The sequence below is a fragment of the Lepidochelys kempii genome, chromosome 5, assembly GCF_965140285.1.
Source record: "Lepidochelys kempii isolate rLepKem1 chromosome 5, rLepKem1.hap1, whole genome shotgun sequence".
NCBI classification, from domain to species: Eukaryota; Metazoa; Chordata; order Testudines; family Cheloniidae; genus Lepidochelys; species Lepidochelys kempii.
The window spans coordinates 23,305,450-23,326,111 of record NC_136384.1 but is presented as its reverse complement, the minus strand read 5'-3'; the positions used below and the strand labels follow the sequence as shown (position 1 = coordinate 23,326,111).

The 20,662-nt window shown below is 41.6% G+C and overlaps 1 protein-coding gene across 1 annotated transcript in view; it reads left to right on the top strand.

Annotated features, from left to right (window-relative positions):
- Positions 1-20,529, top strand: part of MTMR12 (myotubularin related protein 12) — a 62,899-nt gene extending 42,370 nt beyond the window's left edge. Inside the window, exons 11-16 of the mRNA XM_073343676.1 lie at positions 8,444-8,525; positions 10,727-10,797; positions 12,697-12,869; positions 14,599-14,766; positions 15,895-16,056; positions 17,303-20,529. Of these exons, the coding sequence (XP_073199777.1) occupies positions 8,444-8,525; positions 10,727-10,797; positions 12,697-12,869; positions 14,599-14,766; positions 15,895-16,056; positions 17,303-17,875 (1,229 nt within the window). The 3' untranslated portion in view covers positions 17,876-20,529. The remainder of the gene's footprint in view (positions 1-8,443; positions 8,526-10,726; positions 10,798-12,696; positions 12,870-14,598; positions 14,767-15,894; positions 16,057-17,302) is intronic.
- The last annotated feature ends 133 nt before the right edge of the window (positions 20,530-20,662 follow it).

Below are 20,662 nucleotides of genomic sequence, written 5' to 3'. Positions count from 1 at the left end.
TGTACTTGTGAGTTGGTTCTGCAGCTCCTCCAGTAGTCCCACTGCCCCTTCTTTCTAGTAGGCCCTCTAGTTTACCCACTGACTTCAGCTAGCTAGTGTGTAGCTACTAAAGGTGTGACGGTCAGCTATCTCACACGATCAGCCTGCCTCCTGGCAGTTTTTTCCCTTTGCAGCTGCTATTAGGTACCTAATCCAACTGCCTTCTGTTGCTTAGAAATCTCCTCTCCTCCACAAAAAGAAAAGGAGTACTTTTGGCACCTTAGAGACTAACAAATTTATTTGAGCATAAGCTTTTGTGGGCTAAAACCCACTTCATCGGATGCATGCAGTGGAAAATACAGTGGGGAGACTGGGGGGGAGGGATAGCTCGGTGGTTTGAGCATTGGCCTGCTAAACTCAGGGTTGTGAGTTCAGTCCTTGAGGGGGCCATTTAGGGATCTGGGGCAAAAATTGGGGATTGGTCCTGCTTTGAGCAGGGAGTTGGACTAGATGACCTCCTGAGGTCCCTTCCAACCCTGATATTCTATGATTCTATGAGATTTTATATACATAGAGAACATGAAACAATGGGTGTTACCATACACACTGTAACGAGAGTGATCGATTAAGGTGAACAATTATCAGCAGGAGAAAAAAACCTAGTGATGATCAGGATAGCCCATTTCCAACAGTTGACAGTTTTTTGTACATGGATATTAAACCGTGTATTAAAACTAATCTAGATTGTTTTAAATATACAGTTGAATCAGTTAAGACTCTTATAAATTTAATCATTCAAGACCTTCCCTATGAAGGTGTAGCTCTCTTCTCCGAAAAGACGGATAAGAGACTTCACAGCTTGAAGGACTTGAGGGCTACCCTTTGTTCGCTGGGACGTCACATTCCTGCTACCCAGTGCAGACATTTTAGGCCTTAGCCTGCCCCTTGCCCCAAAACCAACCCCAAAACTGCCAGGATGCTCCTCATAGGCAAAACAGGAGCACTTGGAGGAGGCAACACCCTCCCTCTGGACAAAGCTCTGGCCAGCCCAGAGCCCCACTGGGCTCTAGACCACCCTTTTGAGGGTATCGTCAAGGACGGCTTGCCAGTACGATCTTTGGATCCTTCCCATCTTACTTTCTCATCCCTTCTATCCCCTTTCCACTGTGCCTGGTCCCGAATTACTTCAGACCGATGGGTGCTCTGCACGGTAGAGAGAGGATATTCCATCTAATTCTGTACCCTCACGTCCCCTCCCACCCCCTTCCCCATCCCTCTTCAGGGACCCCTCTCATGAGCAACTTCTAATTCAAGAGGTGCAGTCCCCCCTCTCAGTAGGGGCAGCGGTGGAGGTTCCTCAGTAGTTAAGGGGCAAGGGTTTCTACTCCTGGTATTGCCTAATACTGAAGGCCAAGGGGGGCCTCAGACCCATACTGGACCTGTGACAGCTCAACACGTACGTAAAGAAACACAAGTTTCACATGGTCTCGCTAATCTTCATTATCCCCTCACTGGATCCAGGAGACTGGTACTCCGCTCTTGACTTGAAGGATGCATATTTTCATGTCGCAATAGTCACACATCACAGATGCTACCTCAGATTCGTGGTGAACAGAGGCCACTACCAGTTTGCTGTCCTCCCGCTCGGACTGTCTACTGCCCCCCAAATATTCACAAAATGCATGGCAGTAGTCGTGGCGTTCCTGCACAAGCGCCAGATACAGGTTTCTCCATACCTTCTTGATGACTGGCTGATCAAGGGTTGCTCGAGAGCCCACGTCGAGGCTCAGGTCGAATTTATAAGGAGGACCTTCCTCAACTTAAGTCTCCTCCTGAACGAGGAAAAGTCTATGTCCCCAGTGCAGAAGGTAAAGTTCATAGGCATGGTCCTGGACTCTACCCAAGCCAGGGCGTATCTCTTGGGAGCCGGGTTTCGCACACTCCAGGACATCCTACAGAGCCTCAGACAGTTTCCCACGATGTCGGCAAGAAACTGTTTAAAGCTGTTGGGACACATGGCCTCCTGCATGTACATGGTGCAGCACGCCAGGGTCAGGCTGCGCTCACTCCATAGAATCATAGAATATCAGGGTTGGAAGGGACCTCAGGAGGTCATCTAGTCCAACCCCCTGCTCAAAAACAGGACCCATCCCCACTTAAATCATCCCAGCCAGGGCTTTGTTAAGCTTGACCTTAAAAACTTCTAAGGAAGGAGATTCCACCACCTCCCTAGGCAACGCATTCCAGTGTTTCACCACCCTCCTAGTGAAAAAGTTTTTCCTAATATCCAACCTAAACCTCCCCCACTGCAATTTGAGACCATTACTCCTTGTCCTGTCCTCTTCCACCACTGAGAATAGTCTAGAACCATCCTCTCTGGAACTACCTCTCAGGTAGTTGAAAGCAGCTATCAGATCCCCCCTCATTCTTCTCTTCCGCAGACTAAACAATCCCAGCTCCCTCAGCCTCTCCTCATAACTCATGTGTTCCAGACCCCTAATCATTTTTGTTGCCCTTCACTGGACTCTCTCCAATTTATCCACATCCTTCTTGTAGTGTGGGGCCCAAAACTGGACACAGTACTCCAGATGAGGCCTCACCAATGTCGAATAGAGGGGGACGATCACGTCCCTCGATCTGCTCGCTATGCCCCTACTTATACGTCCCAAAATGCCATTGGCTTTCTTGGCAACAAGGGCACACCGCTGACTCATATCCAGCTTCTCGTCCACTGTCACCCCTAGGTCCTTTTCCGCAGAACTGCTGCCTAGCCATTCGGTCCCTAGTCTGTAGCTGTGCAGCTCCAGTCTTGGTTGGCGTTGGTGTACTGACCAGCCCGAGATGCATTGGACAGGATTGTAACCCTGCCCCGCCTGGTGCTGGACTCCCTCTTATGGTGGCTCGACCTGCGAGTAGTTTGCGCAGGAATGCCTTTTGCCAGCCCTCAGCCCTTGCTCTCCTTGGTGACAGATGCTTCTGATCTGGGTTGGGGTGCTCACCTAGGGGACCTCAACACCCTCTGGTCTCCAGTGGTCCTCGCTCTTCACATCAACATCAAAGAGCTGAGGGCAGTGCGTCTGGCATGCTACGCTTTCAAAACGCACATAATGGGCAGGAGTGTTTCAATCCTCATGGACAACACTTCGGCGATGTTCTATATCAACAAACGGGGGTACACGCTCCTCTCCCCTGTGCTGGGAAGCCCTTATGCTGTGGGACTTCTGCATAGAGCACTCGATCCACCTGGAGGCTTCATACCTCCCAGGGGTCTGAAACATGCTGGCAGACAGCCTCAGCCGGACCTTCCATGGCCACGACGTGGTGAGCCAGACGTGGTGAGCTCAATCTTTCGGTTCTGGGGCTCTCCCCAGATAAACCTATTCGCCACTCCGGGCAACAGGAAATGTCAGACATTCTGTTGCCCCGGGAGCCACAGCTCGGAAGGCATCCCTGATGGACTCTTTCTCTTTTGGGAGGGCCGCCTGCTATATGCTTTCCCACCCATCCTCCTAGTCCACATGGTGCTCCTCAAGATCCGCAGGGACCGGGACAGAGTTATACTAATAGCGCTGGCATGGCCGTGTCAGCACTGGTTCACCTCATTCCTGGAAATGTCTATAGTGCCCCCACTCACCTTACCACTGGTCCCTGACCTGATCACGCAGGACCAGGGCCAACTCCGGCACCCGAATCTGGAATTTCTCCACCTTATGGCCTGGATGCTGCATGGCTAAGTGCCGCAGAGCTGTCTTGTTCGGACAATGTCAGACAAGTCCTCCTGGGTAGTAGAAAACCCTCTACCAGGGCTACGTACCTGGCCAAGTGGAAAAGGTTCTCCATCTGGGTGGAGCAACGCAGTCAGTCACTGCTCCTTGCCCCCATACCATTTATAGTGGACTACCTCCTTCACCTAAAACATCAAGACCTGTTCCAGTCATCAGTAAGAGTCCACTTAGCCGCTATCTCCGCCTTACATCCGGGCTCAGATGGTCTGTCTTTGAGAAAACGACTGACTATAGGGTTTGCAAGGGTTTTGACAGGCTCTTCCTGCTCACACGTCAGCCCGTCCCTGCCTGGGACTTCAATTTAGTCCTCTCCAGGCTTACAGGCCCTCCATTCGAACCTCTGGCCACATGCTCCTTGTTATATCTTTCATTCAAGGTCACGTTCCTGGTCGCAATTTTTAGGGGACTTATTCCTTCACCCACTTACTTCCTTGGTCCTTCTCGCATGAACAGAGAGCAACAATACCCGAAATCCAAAGGTGCAAACAATTCGATGTTTATTGGCGTGAACTTCCAGCAAGCGTGATTCCAGTTTCCTTTCTTAGCGTCCCCCTTCCCAGCTCTGACACCACAGAGCCTTACACCTGTGTCCCTGTTCCCATTTCCCCTTTAGCAAAACATGATTCCAATTTCCTTACCCCCATTCCCTGTTCCCATTTCCCCCCTCCCACCCCCTCTCACTCACTTCCTGATTGACTGCAGACTATATAGTAAAACTTGAGTTCTGCTTAGCTATACCTTAACCAATCATTTTCCTGAAATTTAGCTAACCAATCCTCACATTGTAACATGATTATGTAACCAATTATATCCCACCACCTTAATTAGTTTACACCCAGAAAAATTAATTATACAGCAGACAGGAACAATCACAGAACCAGACAGATTATACAGACAAACAATAGCAAAGTGGGAACTATAATGACAAAACAATACAGAAGTGAGGATTTCACATCCCAGCTATTGACAAGTGAGTTCTTGCCAGACAAGATGTTATCAAACTAAGTTTCCTTTTACATCTTCTAGGCACTTCCCTTTCTCTGGAGGCGATAGGCATTATCAGGACAGGATTGTATTCCTAACAGCCCAATAAGAAAAGGAGTACTTGTGGCACCTTAGAGACTAACCAATTTATTTGAGCATAAGCTTTCAAGAGCTACAGCTCACTTCATCGGATGCATCTGATGAAGTGAGCTGTAGCTCAAGAAAGCTTATGGTTAAATAAATTGGTTAGTCTCTAAGGTGCCACAAGTACTCCTTTTCTTTTTGCGAATACAGACTAACACGGCTGTTACTTTGAAACCTAACAGCCCAATAGGACCTTATTTCAATGTGACTAGTTTGGAATATGAGGATGTGACTGGTCGCTTCCCAGCTTATGGCTGCCTCCGTTGCTTAGCCAAAGGCCTTAGCCTAAGAACAGGGCCTCAGACTGTCACAGTAAGAGAAGGACCTTGCACCGCCAGACAGTGATTTTGATTCTTTCTTTTATACCTCTATATCTAGCCAACTGATAAGAATACACCTAAATTCTTAAAGTACAGGCCTTTGCAGACAGGCCTGAATATCTATATCCTACAGCAATTACCTCGGCTCGACGGGTTTCGGAGCTCAGGGCCTTCACAGTTTTTCATAAGGATAAGGTCCAACTTAGGCCTCATCTGGCTTTTCTCCCGAAGGTTGTCTCCCATTTTCACATGACCCAGGACATCTTCCTCCCAGTGTTTTATCCCAAGCCACACTCCTCCGATAGGGAGCACAGGCTACACTCACTGGACGTGCGTAGGGCCTTAGCCTTCTACACAGAGAGAACTAAGTCGTTCCGGAAGTCCGTCCAACTCTTTGTAGCCATTGCAGACAGAATGAAAGGCCTCCCGGTATCCTCTCAATGCATATTCTTGTGGATCACGTCCTGCATTAGGGAGTGCTACACCCTGGCAAAGGAGCCCGCTCTGCAGATAACCATCCACTCTACCAGGGCCCAGGCCTCCACTGCAGCGTTCCTGGCGCAAGTCCCTATTCAGGAAATGTGCAGGGCAGCTACGTGGTCCTTGATACATACATTTACGTCGCACTATGCAATTACACAACAGGTCAGGGACGATGCGGCTTTTGGGCGAATCGTGCTCTATTCTGTGGATAACTCCGACCCCACCTCCTGAGCTCTAGCTTGTGAATCACCTACATGGAATGGACATGAACAATCACTCGAAGAAAAAATGGTTACTCACTTTCTCGTAACTGTTCAAGATTTGTTCATGTCTATTCCAATACCCACCCTCCTACCCCTCTGTCGGAATAGTCAGTAAGAAGGAACTGAGGGGGTTGGGGATCGGCAGGCCTCTATGCTGGGTGCCATTAAGGCGCCACTCCAGGGGGCGCCCAGGCCGATCCTACGGACGCTGCTAGGGGGAAAATTTTCTGGCTGATGTGCACGCGGCACACACACCTGCTTGGAATGGACATGAACAACACATCTCAAAGAACAACAGTTACAAGAAAGTGAGTAACTGTTTTTTCTTTATATTGGAGACAAACAGTGCATGTCAACTGTAAGATTCTTCCAGTGCTACTTGTTACACCTTCCAGAGCTTGTTGTCTGGGTTTGGAGCAGTTCAAGGCACTGTCAGATCATTAAACTTAAAATTGCTTTCTTTAGTAACTTGGCCTTGTCTGATCTGCACCTATGGGAGGATCATATCCCCTTAAAGTCTGTCTCTGAAAAGGAGGGATTTCTGTTCATCTCCTAAAGCAAACATTTCATAGATTTTACTGTTTTTTTTTTTTGGATGGATCCTATATGCAGTCCATTATTGCAGGGGAAGGAGAAGTTGCATATATTGGGCTTTCTTTGTCCTGTGACCCACAAGATGAAAACTGATCTGCAATCAAAGGGACACTTAAGTTAAAATTGACCCTTCTTTGAAAGCTGCTTTGCCTGTTAGGAATGCTCTTAAACTTTCTAAAAACATGTTTTAGTTAATTGACTATGTTCACACAATGTATTTTTGCACTTCATGCAGCTTAACTGAGAATAGGCCAGTTCCTGTCTTTGTTTCTAGTGCATTCTTAGCCCACATTTGTAAACACTTCATGAGAACCAGTAGAGGGTGTCTCCTCCCCTGCAGCCCCCAAGAGCACTCAAGCTGCCTCCTGTGAATCCAGAAAGGAGGTGGGGAAGAAATAGCTGCTCTTCCAAATATTTTGGAAGGGCAGAGAGTGGATTGGGAAATCTGTGGAGGCAGATAACCTATTCAGGGGGTTGGGTCAGGAAATTCAGGGATGGTTCGTTGAGAAAGACGGAGTGGGAGAGGGTGGCCTGTGTGGGCAGAACTGGTCAGTCAGGTTTGAGGGTGAACTTGGAATGGCTTGGAGTGCAGAGGATGAACTGATGGGTTCTGCATGGTGTAGGAAAGAAGGAAGAAAATTAGTGGGAAGGATGGGAGTAGGAAAATAACCAGAGACAATTTTTAAAAAAGCATGGAGTGAACTGAAGAGAACAGGGAACAGATACCAGAATACAGAAGGAAAGGACTGGGTTTAAGGATCATACGTGAGAGCTGTGTGAGAGGTAAGGGCAAGTATGAGTAAGATGTCATGGGGACAGAAAACTAGGAAATTAATGAAGGGAAAGACTTGAAAGGGCAGGGTAGGGGTTAAGGAAGCAAAGTTCTCAATTAAAAAAAAAAACTGTCAGTGAAGTAAAGAAGATTTGAAGAGTTCTTGAAGATCAAAACAAGAGATATGCAGCAAATCTCAAACTCAGAGTGAGTGGCAGCAGAAACACTTTTTTGTGTGGGAGAAGCTTTTTTTCGTTTGTGGGATGAGGTAGACTTGAGTCCTGGAGCAACTCCCGAGGTCTAGCACTCTAGAGAAGCGTGTATAGAGAAGATGATCAGATGTTTTTGTTTCATTTTTAAATGAAATTTACAAAAATCTTAAACCCTTCTGCAAACTAGTCTCAGCCTTGGTTATATGTCTGTTGGGTCCCTGGGATTTTAGTACCTATTTGATTTAAAAGGAAGCAGTCAACTTGATACTTAATCGGCTTCAGAAAAGTTTTAACAAAAAAAAGTTTTATGTAGCTTAATGTACTGCACTTGTCGGAATCCCACTGCCAATTCTGTGGTTTTACTATTCCATTTTCTTATTTCCAGTGTTTCTCTCCCCATTGCTGGGACAACTTTATTTAGAATTCTAAATAAGCAGGTAGGCCTGAGTATGTTGTTCAGCATAAAATGTGTTCTAAAAATACAGAAATTGGTATATAGAAGATTGCTGAGAACTCGCATCTCCAGTTTAATTTCCTCTTGTCTCCTCATGACGCTCCACAAACTTCCTTATTTGGTTTACCTAGATATGGACATACAGTAGGGAATACTGGAATCCAAACTTTCCTCAGATTGTTTTAGAAATATTTTCATGAAGCTTTATAAAGGCTTGTAAAACTGCTTTTTACATAACTTTATATTTTGGGCCCAAACTAAGTGTTCACTTTTAAACAATGAACAGGTTTGATAGAATTTTCAGTTAGATTTAGTCTTCACAGTCTTAAAAGAAAATGTCTGTTCAGTGCCTTGTGCCCACTCTGGTTGAAGGGCTTGGTTATTTTTTATTTGACAGACCACTGTTAACTAGCGTGATGCTTGCACTCACATCCCAATTTTCTATTTTTACAGATAACAACAGTACAGACTTCTGGGATACTGATGTAAAATGGTTTTCATTACTGGAGAGCACAAATTGGCTGGAAATCGTTAGGTTTGTTAATATATGTTCTATAGGTTCAGTCTTTATTAAATGAATCTGTGGTGATTTTTTCCAGCTATGGTTATTGGAAAACTACTTTTAAATCAATAATGCTTTTTATATGAAATAGATTTCTTGGGATCTTTATCAAAACACTTTGGTTCAGGAGTCTGAGATGCATAGAATACATTAATTTTTTTTTCTTTATGATCTAATATCAATAGAAAATTTACATGCAACAGCAAGAGCAGGTGTAAAACAGCTGTTTGGAGGACAAAAACCTCCCAAACTCTGGTCACTAAACTTTTTTCTCATTGGCGGAAAGGGACTTCACATCACCTGTTTCATGAACTTCATCAAGAATGGAAGAATAAATGAAAACCTAACAGGACAGACTTCTTTAAGCCTTCAACTTCTGGACTACAATAGAGTGCATGCCGTCACGCCCCATAGACAGGGTATCTGGAGAAGAGATTTGTGGTACTGTGGACTATTTGTGTACTGGGGACACTTAAATTCCCACTTGTGCTCATGCTAATTCAGGTCAACTGGTGGGAACCAGAGTGCAGATGAGTCTGGTGGCTAAACTCATTCTTTTTTCAGTGGTGTAGCAATACTTGTTGCAAAGCAAACCCAACTGAAATAGTGGTCATCTGCACTGCTGGTAGCTATAGCATAAACACCAGATTACCTGAACCAGTGATTACAACCGTAGTAATTTTTTGTAAGCTTTATATGTAGACAAGGCCTTAAACAAAAAAAATTCTACTGCATGTGAAGCTAGGTGTCCTGCAAAAGTCTGTCTTCAGTAGAAGATCCAAATAGAATCGGTCTCAGAAAATTTCAGTTTTTGACGTGATCCTGAACTCCAGAATATGGAAAACCTGTCCTGATCTCCTGAAATGTCCTCTGTAGTATCCATCTGTGTTTATATAATTCCTGTATGTAAAGTTGAGAAGTAAGTACTATCAAGTGTAACACATTTTTCTTTCTTGGAGACTGACCAAAAACTTTCAAAACAGCCAGACTGGTTGGAGACATTACCTTTCAGGATACTAAAATCCTGTTCCTTCCTCCCTCCCCACCTGCTGACCCCACCCCACGACTAGAGGAGTAGTATGATACATTGTTTGCACTCTCTCTCCTCCTGTTTCCTGGATTGCATTTCCCCTTTCTGGGTTGCCTGCGAGTTTTATACAAGAATTTTTCAACCTGCATGCATTAATGTGTGAGCATAACTTCTAGTGATAAACACAATCAAACCAAATGCAAACTTCTACCCACTTCACATCCTCACTCTTGAAAAGAAGCAATTTCCTTTATTTGGCCCAGTTTGCTTGCTGAAGTGCCAAGAATCTGCAGAGCAGTCTTCGTTTTGGAGTCCAAACTTCTGAATGAAGCAGTATGACAAAATAGACACTGCAGATGAAAGTACTGATTTATGTTGGCTCATTTGCAAGAATCTTACCTCTGTGCAAATGTAAAAAGTCGCTAACTTTAAAGATAGGTTTGAACTTACCCAAAACTTCTCCAAATTGTTTTTGTATTTCGTTTCCCTTTTTTAAAATCTCACTTGTTCTTCCTTAGGAGAAAATACTGTCTCTAATGTGAAAAGTTTTTTGGTTTTTATTTGCATTTTCAGAGGCTTTGGTTAATCACCATTCCCAAACTCTTACAGAAAATATTTTCCTACCTTTCAAGCTTGTTGAGGATTCCTATATTGCTCTCAATGTAAAGCATGTATAGAGTTCCGGTGCTTCACAATAATAATTTCTTTATAACATGCAGTTAGAAAAAGGCCAGAATGAAGTAAACTCTACTTGAAGGCTAGATATATTGATGTGCTATGAATGCCTACGACAGAAAGATAGTTATAAACTGGAAATATAAAACTACTCTTCAAAAACGTGCACATTGGAAATAGAAACTTTTGTAAAATCAGAAAACAAGAAAACTTCTGAGCCCAAAGATTAAACTTAAAACATGAATTGTAATTGGTTAAAATTTGAGAGAAACAATCTAAACCACAGACTTGATTAAGGAATCTGCTCTACCCAAACTTGCTTCTGATTGGCATGGTCGTTTTTTTCAGGGGAAACTAATATAACCGATCACTGAAACTATATGAACTGTCATAATGCTTCTCAAACTTAACTAGTTGAAAACCACATTTGAAAATATTAGTTTTGTCTTATTTCTCCATACCACATTAGGCGATGTCTGAAAAAAGCAATAGAGGTCGTTGAATATTTGGAAGAACAGAACACAAACGTTCTCCTTGTAGGTAAGAATCTTTCACCGAGAGATGATAACAGATAAATCTTCTCTTTATTCCTCCTACCCGCCTACCACCTTGAGAAATGTACTGAGTTTAAGATACACCCTTAAATATATATACGGAAGGGGGAAATAATGGTAAACAGAGTTTAAAATTCATAAACGTCTGCTATATTTAATGTTGTGGCACTTCACATACAAAACTTCCGTCTGTAGTGTAACTAGTATTTTTCTTTGAGATTTTGGCATGCGTAGTCTCAGCCCATGAGGGAATCACTTGAAGGGGGTAAAGATGAATAATTAAAGGACTATTATGTTTGAGTCAAAAAAATTTTTAGTAACGCTTTTTGGTCTAAAAACTTTAAATTTACAGGTTAACCCCCAATATAGTTAAACCGCTAAATAAAAAGCAAATGTAAAGGTGAATCTATTCACCCGAGTTTGCTCAAATAATGTGTGTAGTGTTGTCATTGTGAACGTTGTACAGGGGATAATGGCTTAATTCGGCCTACGCAGACAGAACCCAGTACGTTTATCTGATACATGGCAATTCTGAGAATAGTTGTTGCATTTACATTCACATGTAGTCACCAGTATATACGGTATATGATATACAGGATCAAGCCCTAACTATACTGGTCTATATCTAAAACTTAGTCCACATATCTGTGTATTTAATTGCAAAGTAGATTTTCCCAGACATGTTAGTTTCCTCAAATTGTGGGTCAACTCTGGGTCATAAACTGAGACTGGGAGCTCTATCTTATGTTGAAAATATGAAATGAGGGAGTTATTTTTATGTTAAATAATGGGGAGAGGGCATTAGAGAGTACAGTGATTTGAAGTATACAAATATATTTAGTGCTGGCAAACATGCTGCATGTCTCAAAGGCATAGACAGGTATTTGCCACAAAAAGCTTGCAATATAGTGAACAAGACAGTATAGGAGGCAAGGGGATATAACAAAGCAAAATGAATGAGGCACAATTTGGTATACACCTTGTTCCATGACTTCCCCTTCCTCCCATGTCTCCTCCCTTTAGTTGTTCCCTTTTGCTATCTGTCACCTCATCCAGCCCTCCATCATTACCACCTCTGTCATCTTTTCACATCATGAACATTTGGATTGAGTGTAGGAGGGTTAAAGAACATGGGGATAAAGCAGATTAACTACTTGGGAGATGCCCTCCAGAGTCTAATGTTGAGTGTGTCTCTCCCTGCTGGAGAGCAGCAGAAGCCAGAATTGATACATACAAACTTTGAAAACTCTTTTGAAGATCATGTTTAATATTAAGGATTCAGTAGGTGAGCTAGAGATGTGAACCAGAGTGGATCATCAGTGTGTCTAGTTCTATGTAAAATGCCAAATGTGTGAATTGGGTTTTTTTTCATAAGCTGACTAGTAAATGTATTTTTCTAGGGCAATTGTGGCTTGACCTGACAGGAGCTTTTTAGACATCAAACTAAATTTCCTCTAATTAACAAATTGTTAAATACAATAGAACCATTTTTGAGGGAGAAAGAGAGTACCAATTTGTTTAAACATTGCTAATTTTTCCACAGAAAATGCAAGAACAAGTTTTGGGTGCTTAGATAACAGGATGATTTTCAGTGTGGGAGAGAAGATCATGGAATAAGACCATAAAATAGAATAGCACTTACTGCAATGTTACCTATTAACATCTTTTTCTGTAAAGACGCTACCAATGCAGGGGGTATTCAGCACCTCTAAAAAGTCTCTTCCTTAGGCATCCAAGTCTAAACAAGTCTTAGCAATTTTTTTGGTCAAAATTATATTTCCATAAGTATCAGTCACACCAAACTAATGTGAAAAAGCATTTGAATAGTGAGGGGAGCAATATGCATTACCAGTGACATTTTTGTCTTTTCAATACTACTATCTAGAGGAGAATGCCTCTGATCTGTGCTGTGTGATCTCCAGTCTAGTTCAAGTGATGATGGATTCACACTACAGAACAAAGTTTGGCTTTCAGAGCCTTATTCAGAAAGAGTGGGTAATGGGAGGACATTGTTTTTTGGATCGCTGCAACCATTTACGGCAGAACGACAAAGAGGAGGTATGTTTCTCGACTCTTGGTTATGAACAGCTTCACAAAGCTTGTTCACTATGAGGGATTATGTTTGGGCTAAAGGTGTCTGCTTTGAAGATATTTTAATTGTAAATCTTGTCTTATGGATTGCAGATACTTCATTGTGTATTCTTTATTCCGTTGGGAAATAGCTCTTTTTAAAAAGTTTACCTTGATGACATGTTATCTTGGAATATTACTATTCACTAGGTTACAGTATATACACTAGGTTACAGTTGAGTGTGTTTTGGTTTTTTAGATAAGTATTTCATCATTCATAAACTTGCAGTAAAGCATGCTCTAGAGGTGACAATTCCACCATAAATATGCCTGTCTGATTGCACTGTTTGGCATGGACTTCCTGTTTTCGAAGGAGGTGTAGCGAAACACTCCGAAGTTGTCTTTCGAAAATAGTAGAGCATAGAGCACGAGCATAGAGTTAACTAATCAAGCAGGGGAGTGATTTGAAACATCCACAGTTTGGGATTCCACGCAATATTGACTTTTTAACATGGATTTAATTAGATCTCTGGATTGACTACCATTTAGTTCCCTATGTAGTCTGAGTTCTAGGAATAAGGTAATTGCATTATTTTTTTATCAAGAGAAGGAAATCTATAGCTTTTGAAACTTTTTGACATAGCTTCCAGTGACTCTTGATCCAAACTAATCTCTAGCATTCACTGCTAATCCAGTAGTTCTGGCAGATCTACAGTTTTCATCACAAGCTAATGCATTTCATGTCTCTTGCAAAAAGGCAAATTGTTAATCTATAGATTAGCAATTGGCATTACAAAATTTTAAACTATATGCATCAGCAAAGAGCAAACTATGCTTTGTCTTAGACCAGTGGTCACCAACCAGTCCACTGTGATTTCTGGCCACTGAAAGTCCGGTGGTGTAGCGGGGCTGCCACTAAGGCAGGCTCCCTGACGGCCCTGGCCCCACACCGCTCCCCCAGAAGCAGCCAGCGTGCCCCTGGGGGAGGGCAGGGGTCTTCCTCTGTGCACTGCCCCTCTCTGCAGGCACCACCCCTGCAGCTCCCGTTCCCTGGGAACAGGGAACTGTGGCCAATGGGAGCTGCAGGGGTGGTGCCTGCAGAGAGGGGCAGTGCGTGGAAACATGTGTCCCCTCTAGGGGACGCACTGGGGCCCCCTCTGGGAGCAGCGTGGGCTGGGGCAGGCAGGGAGCCTGCCTTAGCCCTGCTGCATCACTGATCGGGAGCTGCTCTAGGTAAGTGCCACCCGGAGGGAGCCCGCATCCCAGCCCTGAGCCCCCTCCCGGAGCCAGCACACCATACGCACGCCTACACCGCCTCCTGCACCCCAATGCTCTGCCCCAGCCCAGAGCCCACGCCCCCCTTTCCAAACCCCAGCCCTCTGTCCCAGCCGGGTGAAAGTGAGTGAGGGTGGGGGAGAGTGAGCAACAGGGTCGGGGGGGGATGGAGTGAGAAGGGATTTGGGGAAGGGGCGGTGTAGATCCTGGGTTGCACTTAAATTCAAAAAATGATCTTGTGCGTAAAAAGGTTGGAGACCACTGTCTTAGACAAAACAATTGGGTAAAACAGTTCAACACAATTCACTATAAATCCAGATAGGTTTGTGTATTTCGAGACATTCAAATTATTTAGAAGTATGCCATCTGCATGATAGGCCAATGTGTGGTGTCTTTTTTTTTTTTTTTCATGAAATTGATTTAATATTTTCTTTTTATTTAGGCTCCTGTTTTTCTGCTCTTCTTAGATTGTGTTTGGCAGTTGGTACAACAGTATCCTCCGGCATTTGAGTTCACTGAAACTTACTTAACTGTCTTATCAGACAGTCTCTATATACCTATTTTTAGCACCTTCTTCTTCAATTCACAGCATCAAAAGGACGCTAACATGGTAAGGGTGTGCTTTTGGGGAAAAGTGGTGTGTTAGAGAACCCTTTTGCCAACGGTATGGGTAATATTTAACAAAAATTGACTGGCATTAGAATTAGCTACAAAATTGTTTCCAAGGAAAATTTGATGGCAGTGTAATCTAGATGAATTAACACAGGGTAGGGAGTTTGGAGGTGCTGAGTTCTGATCCTGATTCTGTCATTGACTCATGGATTTGGGTAAGTCATTTCATCTCTTTTCTGTCGTCAAACTGTAAAAGTCAGATACTTGAGCAGGAGTGTGAAGCATTATAACACTGTGTTTGAAGCATTATAGATATTAGATCTGGGTTTTTTGCTACTGTTCTAGCAAAATTGGGATTTATTTATGGGAGTGTAAGACTTTAAGAGTAACTAAAATATCTTTAAAAGATGTCTAGTACTGTTACAGCTGTGGACTGGGTCCTCTGCATTCCATGGCCACAGAATTCACTTGCTGTAGAATTGTGCTCAAGAATCGACGCTTCACTTCTTGTACATTTCGTGTAGCCCCCTTGATAGTAGAAAACCTTGAAAACATGAACCAGCTGTGAATCAATGCATGTCCTTCCGAAGTCTACAAACAGCCTGAAAAAACAGCTGATATGCAGTGTCCCATTCATCTATCTGGATGTTAACTGTGATGTTTAAATATAATTCAGTTGGCAACATTATCATTTTAGCAGATTCTCCTTTAATATGCTTATCTCACAGTCCTGACATGCCTCCCAGGTGCCACAAGCCCTGTCAGTCTCCTACTTAGTTTTCAAACCTCCAGTTTCCCTTTTGACAACCTTCATGATGCAATTACGGATTTTCACTGCAATAACCTTGCATATTGAAAACCCAATAGGGAGACAGTATAAAATAAAATGGTTAATACCAAAATAAACAGAAGTTACTATATAGACTGCATTAATTTCTATATTTAAAAACCTCTGTTTTTTTTTAATTTTATCTGAGTTTACTGCAGAATCCAAGGATCTAGCTGCAGAATTGTCCAGTTTGCTGCAGAGTATGTAGGGCTTGGTCTAAAATTCTGATTTCATCGTAAGTCTTGTGGAATTCCGTTCTTGGCCACCTCTAACTATTTGATCTGTTTGTTTTGGCAGTCTGGAGAAGGCCACAATGCACAAAGCAGCCATTTCAGGTTTCTCACAGTTTGGGATTGGTCTGTGCAATTTGAACCTAAAGCACAAGTTTTGCTCAACAACCCTCTTTATGTGGATAAGCCAAAGCTAGACAAAAGTCAGCGGAAAACTACACGATTCAAAGTAAGATGGTTGATCATCTTCATTCAGAAACCATAAAAATGTATTTTCCACTTTTTGTGCAAGTCATTTATACTTGGAGCCAAAATGTACACTGTATTTGGTGAGATTTAAAAACCCACATTAGAATCCAAAGGATTCTGAGACCTCTTTTTGCACTAGCAAGAAGCAGTTCTATTTGATCTGCCTGCTACCGCTGCAAACTAATGCAGAAACACTTAGATGGAAGACCTAACCTGGGCTGCTATGTCTGGATGATTAGTTGGCGAAAGGGTAAGTGTAGTAATAAACTCAATATATGGCTTATTGCAGTGCCAAAGCATTTATTGCCAAACTATTTAATAGACACTTTACTAGACTTGCTTTGCTGTGGTTCATGAAACATCTAATACAAATGCATAGATACATTATAAAGCTGATAGATTACCTTAATCTGAGTTTGATCTGGTAACTAATGGGTCTGTTACAGTATTTTTAAGATTGTCCTGGGCATCCATTTTTGTGGATAGGCATTTTTTTATTATAGGGTAGTAAAAATTCATATAAAACATACTTGGTTTCTGTCATGGCATTACATGGTGTCTGTCTAACTAGGAGTTTTTCATCCTAAATTTCCTGGGGCTGGTGCTAAACGTTCTGTTCTGTACTAAGAACACTAGCTGCTCAACAAATAACTAACTGTGTATCTGGACAGCTACAACATTATGCTGAGAAACTGCAATTGGAGGCTGAACAGTGTGAAAATATAAATTTTCTTTAGTGTGTATGGACTGCTTGAAATCCATGCTTTACTGGAGTTGTTTTATCACTTTTAATCGCTATAGCTCCTTAAAAGTGCTTTTAAAATCTTCCTCTGATTTTGCTGAAAAAAGACTTCATGCCCCAGTGATACTGAGTTGCTATAGTTGGAGAACAAATAAGAGTGAATTTCAGTACAAGGCAACAAAACTAGTATAGTACTAAGTCTTATGAAACCAAGCTGACATAAGCAGGCTTTTTTTTCTCTGACTCTGTGCATTGGCTGCCTCCGCCATATACATATACAGATATCGACCATATACACAGCAGACAAATGTATGAGTTAAATAAACCAGTATGACTTTGTTTACTGGTAGGTGTCTTAATTCAGCATTATTTGAATATAACTTTTGTATAACGTGGCTCATTTCAAATGTCTTCAATTTAAAATATAGTTCTAGTGCAGTTTACCTCTGCATTTATTAATTTTTTTCGTTACTTTTTTTTTAAGCATCACCGACAGCTTTCTTTGCCACTGACGCAAACAAAATCTTCTCCAAAAAGAGGATTTTTCAGGGAGGAAACTGATCACTTTATTAAAAACATTCTGGGCAAAAGAATTAGCAAACTGATAAATTCTTCAGATGAGCTTCATAATAACTTTTCAGAATTCTACGATAGCTGGCACTGTAAACCTGTTGACTTTCATGGACTTCTGCTGCCTCATATTGAAGGGCCAGGAATCAAAGTTTGGGCGCAGCGATATTTACGATGGATTCCTGAAGCACAGCTGCTTGGCGGTGGTACAGTTGCCACTGCAACTAAAATCTTGGACATGATAGAGGAAGTTCAGCGCTTACAGAAGAAAATGGATGAAAAACATAGTCCGACAGTCACTCAAGGCAGGGAAGCTCTTCCAATGCTGAGAAATTCTGCCCGTTTGTCATCCTTGTTTCCATTTGCTTTGCTTCAGAGACATTCTCTCAAGCCAGTTCTGCCCACCAGCACCTGGAAAGACTTGGAAGATGAAGATGACTTGGCCAAGAGAGATGATGAGTTTGTTGATTTAAGTGAAGTGATTTGACATGACTTGAGCTGAGAAATGAAAGTATTGGCACAAATTTCAGTGAGAGTTGTACATGTTAAAAACTTTAGGTTTTAAATGTTATGCTGTATCCTAATGATGGAATTTTTCCCTTCAAGAGTCTGCATCTGACTTCAGCCAGTATGCTAAAATCATAACCTAGATCTTTAGCACTGAAAGAACTAGCTATCATAATTAATATTTTATATAGTCTGTGGAAAGGCATTGATATACTTCCATTTCAGTCTAGCAATGTTTACTGCAGACAGATTTTACATGGGTTAAAGAGCAACACTGCTTTGTTGTGAAATGGCTGTACTGTAGTATGTCAAGAAAAAAATGAAATATAAAATAGCTATACAGTCATAAGGAATTAAGCTATTTCTCTCTAACTTATGTCCTTGATACGAACCTCTGCATAATCACTAAGGTGGTTACATTATTGGAAGTAGTTGGTTAAACTGACTTGGCATAACCTTTCTCCACAAGTGGTAAACTGGAGAAAGGTAGAGAATTGTAAATACTCATATACAAACAAGTATAATCCTTCATTCTTTGAAGCTGAGAAAATATCATCCATGGTACCCAGGGCTTATTCCTCTATACCCGTTACATCATGAATTGAAATTGTGAATTGGTCATCCACTTCTATTCTGATAAATTATTCCTTCTTGGCCTACAGAATTTTACTTTCAGTGTGGTATTGTAATGGGCAGTCTGGCTGTTTTCAGCCTTGACATGTGCTTAGCTTAAAGACCGGTCAGTCGCAAGGGCACTTCACATCACTAGTCTTACTCCTCATGCCCATGATGCCATACAGTCCTGCTGCCATGATATATTAAATCCTAGATGTTTGCTGCTAGTTATAAGTAATGGTCAGATTGAAAGACTCAAATTTACTAGAAGAATCTCCTCTCAAATGGAGTAGGACTTTCGTGCTCGTCTCCCTTCTTGATGCCATTTGCCTTTCAAGGCTTTTTGTAGCTTGCACCTTCTCTGCTAATAGAAAAAAAAAATAGTTTTATACACCTACAATAAAGCTGGACTTTTATAATCCGTTGCCACTTGGTTTATAAACTTGAGGCATACGTTAATTATGAATGTGGCCTTCATGTAAACGCTGAATATTAGAATCCAGTGGCTGGATTTTGGCATAACAGTACCTCAGTGATAAAAGCCATAAAAGAAATGCCTGTCATAAACCTCTTGCTCTATTGTGTATATATACTCATTTTTTTAATGGAGATCATTGTACTTCGTAAAATCCAAGTTTTTACTCTTTATGAAATATCATATCTATGGTCATTTTGCACCCTAAAATGCAGAAAATAGTCCACAAGATGGAAGTAAGTCCTAAAAGCCTTTACTTTGGTGAAAGGATTAATAATACTGTGTGTTAAGATACCTGCATCTAAGATTGTTCAGCTCATAGTAATCAGGAATGTTTAACTGGATTGCTAAAGAGGAGTCTTAAACTTTGCACTGAATTTATATTCCTTATGGACAGCAGATCCTGTCTCTTTTCTTGCTTCTCTTTAACTGTGTTATGAACCAAGTTTGGTCTGCTAAAATGAAATACACTGATCGGGGGAAAGCTGATGGAGCTAGATGCCAAACTGAAGCTTCTCAAGTCATGGTTGCCTTAAGTCTTAATGGGGAAGACTATTAAGAAATATAAGCTTGCAATATTTTTTTTTAATACACTAGCACTACACTTATTTTCATAGTGCATATGAGCCTTCTTATAACTAGCACTTGCCAGAATTGGCTGTCTTGCACTCACATCTTTCAAACTATAGATTTTAATTACTGTAATCGAAAATCAGGTGTGTCAAATATGTATGCAATAATCCCTCCACAAAGTAGTACAACCCATGTGTTTTATGGGCAACAGTTATCTATCTTCTAAGATTAGTTTACTTGGATTTCATATTTTTAAAACACTGCCATTGGAAACTTTAATTTTTGTTGTATAGAGAGATTCTGTTTGTGCTCTTGACAGTCAAATTATTCAACTGTTATGTGTTCAGTCATGAAAACTATGTATTTATGTAGGAAAATGGATGTCAAATATCTTTGTATAGAAAATTCTCAAATGGGTTTGTATGGAGGAGATATTTATGTGCAGGATGAAACTTGGGAACACTTCTCTATTGTAAATGTAGAGTGAATGCCATTGTTATGAGTTCTGTTTTCTGCACTGTGGGATTGGAAATGTACTTAACTTTCCAAACTTCTGGTTTTCTGTTTATACCTCAGAGTTTTTACACTGAATGCAAGTTACAGAAGCTTTAACAGTTTGTATTTTAAAATCTTCCTATTTCTCTTAAATAGGCTGTTTAGAGAGTCTATATGTCAATAAAATGTACTGACTTCTCTTTAAATGAAATAGTTTATGAACTTTTTTTTGTGCTGAATACGCACCCAGAAATTTAAAGCAGACACACTCACATTTTTCTGTATTGACAGGAGAGGTGATTGTAGTGGTTAAACGTCCCATGCTTTTTAAAGCTTTGTATGTTTGCTAAAAATGAAAGAATGAAGCTAGTGTAGAACAATGCTTGTGACTCTTATTTCTGCTTTGCCCACAGTGTATGTGATCTGTCAATTTAAATTTTGAGGGAACAAGGAGCTGCAAAATGAGTGACATCAAAATAGTATAGGGGTATTTCTTAAAAGGGGAAAATCTTCCCTTCTGCAAAAGGAAAACATTCAGCTCCTGTGTTGTGCTGTTTTATGATGTATAGCAGTGGCTTTTTATATTGGAAACTCAACTTAGAGCTTGTC